Raw genomic sequence first — 8,383 nt, 5'->3', positions numbered from 1 at the left:
CTTCCTTTTCCATCTGGAAACATCTGTTCTCATCCCACCAGGACTCTTGGATTCAGAGGAAAACATGAAACTTTCTGATGAAGATGTTTTCTCTTCACTGCTTATCAGGCTGAGGACCATCAACAGAAATGGAAACAGATGTGATGTGGACGGTTATTACTTCAACCTGGAGTGACTGACAGAACAGAACCAGAACCAGAACCAGAACCATCTAATAAAAAACAAACTAATCCTGCTGAGCTGATCCTGGAGGTTACCGCCCACTTACCTGTGGTTCTCTGTGGAGCTTCTCTACATTGAGAAACTTTTATCTCTGAAATACAGGTACTGATCTGATCTGATCTCTCCAGGATCTAGGTCATCCTGATGAACCCTGACTAACACACATGCTGCTATAAACACAGTCTCTCCCCTCTCAGCGTCTGTTGATGTTCTCCGGCGTTCTCCGGCTCAGTCTCAAAGGGAAACCGGAGTCGTTCAGACTTTGGTCTCAGTGACGTCATCCTGACGGTCTCTGGCTCCAGACGACTCATCCTGTCAGTGACTTCACCTCACTGGCAGCGACGCTGCTGCTATCTGTGCTCTCCACCAATGAGGGCGGCCCAGCCGGTCAGCTGGGTGTGTTGTGTTGGAGTCTCACCTTTGGACCGGAGCAGAGCGGCCGACAGACAGCGGCTCCACAGAGGAGAGAGCGACGGACTCGCTAAAGTTCAGACATTTCTGTGGGTTTTCCGAGGCTTCAGCCGCCAGGAACCATGCAGCACTTCCCGGATCAGGTACGTCTGTCCGTTCTGAGTCCTTCATGGAGCAGAAGCGCAGAAGGTCCGACGGAGCAAAGTTCAACCCGACAGGGAGCCAGGAGGAGAGGCAGGACCGCATAAATGTTTGGATTCAGAGATAATGTCTGATTATATCAGAATGAGAACAAACAAAGCTCAGAGTTTTGTTTTCAGAGTTCTGATCCGTTTCCTTTCAGGGCTGTGATTGCTCCGAGCTGCTCGACTGGCTCTTCGATAAGAACAGCGGCATTCTCCGCCATGAGGAAACTGGAAACCATGGCAACGACCACAGCTGGACCTTTCAGGGGCCGAACGTGAGTCGGGATGCTGGGAGCTTTCTCCTGACCCTTCATGACCTCACATGAACCCCCCCACTGCTGTACCCCCTCCCCCCAGATGCTGCCGCCGCCGCCTGAGCAGGCCGACGAGGACTTCCTGAACGCCCTCCTGACTGGAGGCGACTCCGTGGCGGCCTCACCGCTGTGGTCGTCCCCCTCCCCCAGCGACAGCGGGATCAGCGAGGACCCCCCCTCAGATCAGATGGACAGCCCCGCGCGCACAGAGAGCCCCCCCGGGGACTTCTGTGCTGCCAGACCACAGAGCAAACGAGACCTGGAGGCCGCCGGCCCTGCTGCCTTCAGTGAGCTTTCAGAGTGTCCTTAGATTGGGAGATGTTCCTGCAGAAGCTCAAATGAGTTTCTGGGTTCATTTAGAGACATGAAGGTTTTGAAATCAGAAGAGACGGTTTTCACCCCCAATCGGGTATTTTTGCTGCTTTTCTTATTCAGCTCCTCTAAATTTGTGACTCTTTTCTTTCACCTCTATAGTTTTAAAGTTTCCTCCATCACTTTATTACTTTACAATCCTGACGGTGAAGCTTCTGCTTCATCCAGATGATCTCTTTGAGCCTAAAGCTTCTGAAGAGACGAGTTTTCTCTACATCTGCATATTCATATTCACACTGAGGACTCGTGTCCTCTCGGGTCTCCAGGAACCCGAGTGATTATGAAAACAGGCTGGATACGAACGCCTTCAGTCTGTCGACCATTTCTGCTCTAAAATGACAAACGGAAACGCGACTGCAGCTGAAACTGCTGCAGCTGAAACTGCTGCAGTTGAAACTGCTGCTGCTGCAACTGCTGCAGCTGAAACTGCTGCTGCTGAAACTGCTGCTGCTGAAACTGCTGCTGCTGAAACTGCTGCAGCTCCAGGGTCATGAAAATCCTGTTAGAACTGGGGCAGCCCTCAGCAGCATTATCTTGTCTTATCAGAAGTTCCTTACGTGTGCTTTGTGTTCATCGTGTGTTCATCGTGTGTTTGTTGTGTGTTCATCGTGTGTTCATCGTGTCCTTGTTTCCTCAGATGGCTGGGAGTTCAGTTTCCCGATGGGAAGACCCCGGATTCCACAGCATCCTTCCGAGGCGCACAGTCCTCCGCCATCCTCCAGCTTCCCGCTAACGGTCAAAGACCTGCTGCTGTCTGGCAGCGCCGAGCCCGTAAGACTTCCTGTCCGCCAGCAGCAGCGGGAGAGGCCGCTAGGCCTCATGGGAGTTTTCTCACAGTGTTTTGTTTAGATAGCGATTGTGTACCAGAACCAGACGACTGCGCTCCTCCAGAATCAGAAATCACTCTGGGAAACAGCATCAGAATTGCAAATGAAAGGCGTATTTATAGCCTTCCGTCTGCCTGGGTGGAGCTGGCGGCGTCTCGGGTTCGTTTCCTGGGAGGAAAAACGGAAAAATCCACATTTGCATTTAAATTCCCCATAAAGAGAAATTCTCTCCTGATGCTTTTGATCAAAATAAACTGTTAGCTGGAGGTTTGTGGAGAAGAGCCTCTGCTTTAACGCATACTAAAGCATCTGAACAACAGAACAGGTAAACGGGCCGACCCGTTTATGGGGGAAGTCCTGCAGAACTTTCGTCTCCGCTCCGTAATTATGGATCTCATCTTCAGGTTGATGAGATGAAGGAGAAAGTGCAGCTCTGCAGCTTCCATTTTCTCCCCATAATTGCATTGAAACAGCCATGAAATGAGTGATGACTGCAGCTCTCTAAACTACTTCCTGTGGGGGGAGGGGGGCACAATCAGGCAGAGATTCTGACTCCTCCCACCTCAACATTCCTGTCTCACCTGCAGCCTCCTCAGCCGACGCAGAAGTCCGTCCAGGAGCTGATCCTCAATGAAGATGAGAAGAAGCTTCTGGCCAAGGAGGGGGTCACTCTGTCCAGCCAGCTGCCCCTCACCAAGGTAACGCCCCCCCGTCACTCTGACCGCCAGCCTGAACGACCCGCAGACCAAACCTGTCCTGCTTTATCTGTCAGTACGAAGAACGGGTCCTGAAGAAAATCCGCAGGAAGATCCGCAACAAACAGTCGGCACAGGAGAGCCGGAAGAAGAAGAAGGAGTACATCGACGGGCTGGAGAGCAGGTGAGGACACGCCCACAACGCGAGGAAGAACCAACACGGGTTTACAGAAATACACAACCCAGAATGCTGAGGGGGAGCGGGAACACCTGGAACAATAAGGTCTGACTGACTGAAGGAAACAACAAAAACCAGAACTTTGGGCTCCAGAACCAGAACCTTTTGAGGGCACACCTGAGCCCCCTTACAGATCCAGCCGCTCATCTATGACCCTCCAAACCTGAACAACCTAAAAACCCAGAAAACCTGAACAGATCAACCCAGCTGGACGCCTCTTCAGTCCAGACCGGATCACGGTGGTTCAAGGATCAGAAAGAGACTGTTGGACCTCAGAACTCTTCTCAGTTCTCCTTTATTTAGCGCTCCAAACAGAAAGTTGTGTCTTCAAATCCAGACGTTATCACCCCACCCCTCAATGATGTCATCAATGATGTCATCAATGATGTCATCAATGATGTCATCAATGATGTCATCAATGTTAGGTACTCAGAAAATACAAACATCATTGTTTTTAACTTTAAGAAGTAAATCTAAACCAAAAGTCCTTCCACTAAAGATTCATGAAGAAACCCGTTTCTCCTCCACAACAGTTTGGACTCCACTCCAGCTTCAGATGATCCAACAACCGGAGCGGTTGGAGAAGCCGTACGGTTGAATTCAGATTCAGCTTTGGTCTTTATCTCTAACTATCTATAAGCGGACAGACGGATCATTAAACTCCAGGTTTTGTTGATTTCAAACTGAATGTGTCCAAACTCGACTCCAAACCGGTTCTGGTTTCTGAGCAGAAACTACAGAAGAAAGAGAAAAACCTCCTGAATGAAGGGAAGTCGCCTCCAGCACCAAGAATGTTCCACTTCATCAATTTCATGCTGTCAGAGTCTGCACCTTTGTGAGGAAATAGAAAGAGAAGAGTTTATACATCCATGAGCTCTGAGTCAGCCTTTGATCCATTTTGTAAAACTAAGACTTTAATGAAGATCTGCTGCAGCCTGAAGATCAGACGTGACCCACCAATCTCTGAGAGTCAGACATTCCACCTGAAATGGAAACCAGCTTCTGAGGTTTGTTCATAAAACCTGCAGAAGATTTGACTTCCTTCTGCTGTCTTCCTCCAGAATGGCGGCTTGCTCTGCTCACAACCAGGAGCTGCAGAGGAAAGTGTCTCAGCTGGAGAAGTGCAACATGTAGGAGCAACTCTGCTGTTGTTGTCTGGACTTTTCCAGATGAAAATCTGCTTTTCTGCTTCAATGGTTTCTGTTTGTGTCTGTCTGCAGATCCCTGATGGACCAGCTGCGCAGACTGCAGGCTCTGGTCATGAACTCATCCAACAAGCCTGCGCAGACTGGAACATGTGTGCTGGTACGAGTGTGTCTGTGTTTCAGTGTGCAAAACGAAACCATGAAACAAAAAAAAAGGCTGCAGGCCGTCTGAAGGCCGTCTGCAGGCTGTCTGCAGGCCGTCTGCATGCCGTCTGCAGGCCGTCTGCAGACCGTCTGCAGGCCGTCTGCAGACCGTCTGCAGGCCGTCTGCAGGCCGTCTGCAGGTCGTCTGCAGGCCGTCTGAAGGCCGTCTGCAGGCCGTCTGCAGCCTGTCTGCATGCCGTCTGCAGGCCGTCTGCAGCCTGTCTGCATGCCGTCTGCAGGCCGTCTGCAGGCCATCTGCAGCCTGTCTGCAGGCTGTCTGCAGGCCGTCTGCAGCCTGTCTGCAGGCCGTCTGCATGCCGTCTGCATGCCGTCTGCAGGCCGTCTGCAGGCCGTCTGCAGCCTGTCTGCAGGCCATCTGCAGCCTGTCTGCAGGCCGTCTGCATGCCGTCTGCATGCCGTCTGCAGGCCGTCTGCAGGTGCCTAGACAGACGCTGGTTTCAGCTTGAGTCTTGTCACGGAGAACGTTGTTCTTCTGAACTAATGCTGGGTTGATAAAATCGATTAATCGATCTAAGCTTAATAGATCAATAACCAATCCATAAAAGTTGAGATCGATCAAGCACATAAAGCTAAAGTCTGCTAGCTTGATGCTAACGTTTAATGGGATTTCCCATAGGATGGCTAATGCTAACACTCCGTGACCTAAACACACATTCTGACTAAATGAACATCTTTATGTGCATTTTCCAAACTCTTTTGAGGAAATATTTTACCATTTGTGGTCTAAAGCAGTGGTCCCCAAACAACGGGCCGCGGGCCGGATCAGGCCCGTCTCCACGTTTGGCCCGGCCCCCCACACGCCAATCGAGACCCACATAGAACGTGACTTTTTATTTCACCGTTCTGCAGTCTGAACGATGACGGCAGAGCAGAGAATATTTATTGGTTTCATAGGGATTCATTTTTTCTTCATTATTTATAAACGTTAATTTTCTACCGTATGTTTTTTAGATGTTCAGCTCTTTCAGCTATTAGAATATTCAGCTCTTTTTATGCTAGCTTTTTGACCGTGTTAGCAGGTACTAAAGGTTTCTAGACTTTTATGGGGTTTAGCTAATATCTGTTTTGCCTAATTTAGAAGTTTTTTCAGTTTTTCAGGCTAATTTGTCACTTCGCTAATATTTTAGCTGGCTATCAACGTCGGTGTTTTCAGCTATCAATTTCAGCATCTTCAGAGGCCAAATTCAGCTTGCAGCATTCACACTAGAATTATCTCAGGTAATGCTGTATATCCAGTTTTTAAAATTCTGACTATTTTTTTCTGTGAAGATTACAGAAATGAATTATTTAAAATATAGCTATGTGTGGCTTTCTGGAAAACTGTAAATGTTCACGTTTAGGCTGTAATTTTTTATCTTTTTGTGTTAGCTTACAAACGAACCCCGCCCCCCATCACAGAAGAAAACAGTCATGTGGCCCTCACAAGAAAACGTTTGGGGAGCCCTGCTCTACAGATTTGTTTTTTACTCATTCTTTCTTCTTCTGGAATAAGGTGTAATGCTATAGCATGGTCGCCCCCTAGTGGCCAAACTGAAACGTCCTCCAGGAGAAGCAGAACAATGTTAGAGCTTCTCCTTTAGAGAATCCATGTAACACTGTATGATATTAACAATCTCAGTATTTCACTGATACATTTACAGTATTTGATCTGGATCAGATTACTATTCATACATTCAAATCATATAATAGATTTTCAATGTTTTCCTAAACAAATGTCTCTAAATATGTAAACTCTAGATTGAATTGAATCAAATTGAATTACAAGGGTCAAAACAATTGAGAAAAATCAGAAATGAATTGATTCTGTGATAATCGATACCCAGCCCTGTCCAGAACCCTGAAGTGACCCGGTTTTCCCCTGTCTCCTGGTCCAGGTGCTGCTGCTGTCGTTTTCTCTGATCCTGTTCCCCAGCCTCAGACCCTTCTCTGAGCCCACGGTGAGCCACGGAGACTTCAGCCCCGTCAGAAGTGAGTCAGCTCCTCTGGTTCTGGACGTGTACGACCCAGGAAGGTTCTTGAGAATCTCCCTGTAGAAGACCTGCGAACGTGTTTAACATGTTGAACATCTGACCCCCCTCATAAAGGAGTGTGGGATGGGTCCGTGTCCTGCTTTGCTGCGCGTGCTTCACCTGTAGATCCGACTCTCCTCACTGAGCTTCCCTCAGGGAGGCGTCGCAGGTTAAAACCCTCAGCAGGTTCAAAGCGAGTCTGCAGACGAGCTGGAGCTCAGCTCCTGGATGTGCAGCAGAATCCTGAGGAACAGAGAGGGAATGCAGGATTGGGCAGGACGGCGGCACCGGCTTTTTATTCCCTCATCTGTGAGCTTGTGAAGTCTCAGAGCAGACAGACGGAACCAAACTGTTGGGTCAGCTTTGGTTCTTCCTGTCTGTCCTCTGTGGGAGGCGAGGTTCTTATGAAGGAGGCGCTCTGAGTCTCAGACTTGATCAAAGTTTGTGAAGTTTCTCCTCTGCTTCTCTGTTCTCCTTCAGTCCAGTCCCGGTCCCTGCAGAACCTCCAGGCCTCCCGGGTGCTGCATGCCGTGGACCCTCCCTTCTCCTCAGAGGAAGACCCGGACGCTCGGCGCCGCCGGTTCCCTGAGGAGCTGGAGGAGCTCTCTGCTCTGATGGGGACTCTCCGGGTCGAGTCGGAGTCTCACAACGCCAGTCAGGAAGAAAGCCACTTCCAGGTCGACCCCATCACAGGTCACGTGTCGTCCGTGACGCTCAACCCGCAGCGCTACGACCGGCTGCGGCCGCACGCCGACGACATGTGAGGCAGTCGGACCTGCTGGCGGCGCCGGTTCGGACGCTGTCCCATCCTGCACCAGTTTTTTTAAAAAGGGATTTCACTCTTTATCGACGTTTCCTGTTAACAAAAGCTGCATGTTCTTTACTTCAGTTTGATAAAGTTTGACTTTGTGCCTGAAATAATCATAACAGTATTGATGAAGATGAAGCTGTGATGTTTGTGCAGTTTGATTGGAGGATCAGTAGATCAATTCTTTTCATTTCTTTTTTATCCTGTGATTCTATCCAGACCTGTCATGTTTCTGAACTAAATAAAGATCACTGTCGGTTCTTCATCCATGTGTCCAAGTGCCCTCGAGCAAAACACCGAACAGTTCGTCTCTGATGAGAGGACGGCGCCAGAGTTCAGTGGCGGAGACGCCATCAGTCTGTGAATGTGTGAATATGACTGAAGCTTTGGTCTTCGAAGGGAGGAAGAAAAGCGTTATATAAGTATACGCCATTTACCATCCATCCATCATCCATTCATCATCCATCCATCATCCATCCATCATCCATCCATCATCCATCAATCATCCATCCATCATCCATCCATCATCCATCATCCATCTATCCATCATCCATCCATCCATCATCCATCCATCATCCATCCATCATCCATCCATCATCCATCCATCATCCATCCATCATCCATCTATCCATCATCCATCCATCCATCATCTATCCATCATCCATCCATCATCCATCCATCATCCATCCATCCATCATCTATCCATCATCCATCCATCATCCATCCATCATCCATCCATCCATCCATCATCCATCCGTCTGTCCATTCTTCTCCTGCTGAAGATCCTAATTTCTCTGCAATGACCTGAGAACCTTCTGGCTGTAGTGCTCATGAGCAAACACACCTACATATTTCCCAGAATCCCTCCTGGCTCCATGTTCAAACCACAAACAGTCTTTGTGGGTCAGCAGTAGAGAATTGTGTGTCCGACA

At 48.9% G+C, this 8,383-nt stretch overlaps 1 protein-coding gene across 1 annotated transcript; it reads left to right on the top strand.

Moving 5' to 3' along the window:
* Positions 1-635: 635 nt before the first annotated feature.
* creb3l3a (cAMP responsive element binding protein 3-like 3a) lies at positions 636-7,716 on the top strand. Its single transcript, XM_024263999.2, has 10 exons — positions 636-776; positions 977-1,093; positions 1,176-1,419; positions 2,142-2,275; positions 2,919-3,029; positions 3,104-3,210; positions 4,326-4,394; positions 4,485-4,569; positions 6,509-6,602; positions 7,124-7,716. Exons 1-10 carry the CDS (start codon positions 756-758, stop codon positions 7,405-7,407), a joined length of 1,266 nt encoding a protein of 421 aa, XP_024119767.1. The 5' UTR covers positions 636-755; the 3' UTR covers positions 7,408-7,716.
* Positions 7,717-8,383: the final 667 nt, after the last annotated feature.

The sequence above is a fragment of the Oryzias melastigma genome, linkage group LG15, assembly GCF_002922805.2.
Source record: "Oryzias melastigma strain HK-1 linkage group LG15, ASM292280v2, whole genome shotgun sequence".
Taxonomy (NCBI): domain Eukaryota; kingdom Metazoa; phylum Chordata; class Actinopteri; order Beloniformes; family Adrianichthyidae; genus Oryzias; species Oryzias melastigma.
The sequence above is the reverse complement of the archived record's forward strand: the minus strand, read 5'-3'. Positions and strand labels throughout refer to the sequence as shown.

What these genes read in the sequence shown, in the direction of transcription:
- creb3l3a (XM_024263999.2), top strand. Translation starts at nt 756, where the DNA reads ATGCAGCACTTCCCGGATCAG. An exon ending in GGACCTTTCAGGGGCCGAAC is followed by an intron (nt 1,094 to 1,175) that starts GTGAGTCGGGAT and finishes CCCTCCCCCCAG; the next exon opens with ATGCTGCCGCCGCCGCCTGA. An exon ending in GCCAGCTGCCCCTCACCAAG is followed by an intron (nt 3,030 to 3,103) that starts GTAACGCCCCCC and finishes TTTATCTGTCAG; the next exon opens with TACGAAGAACGGGTCCTGAA.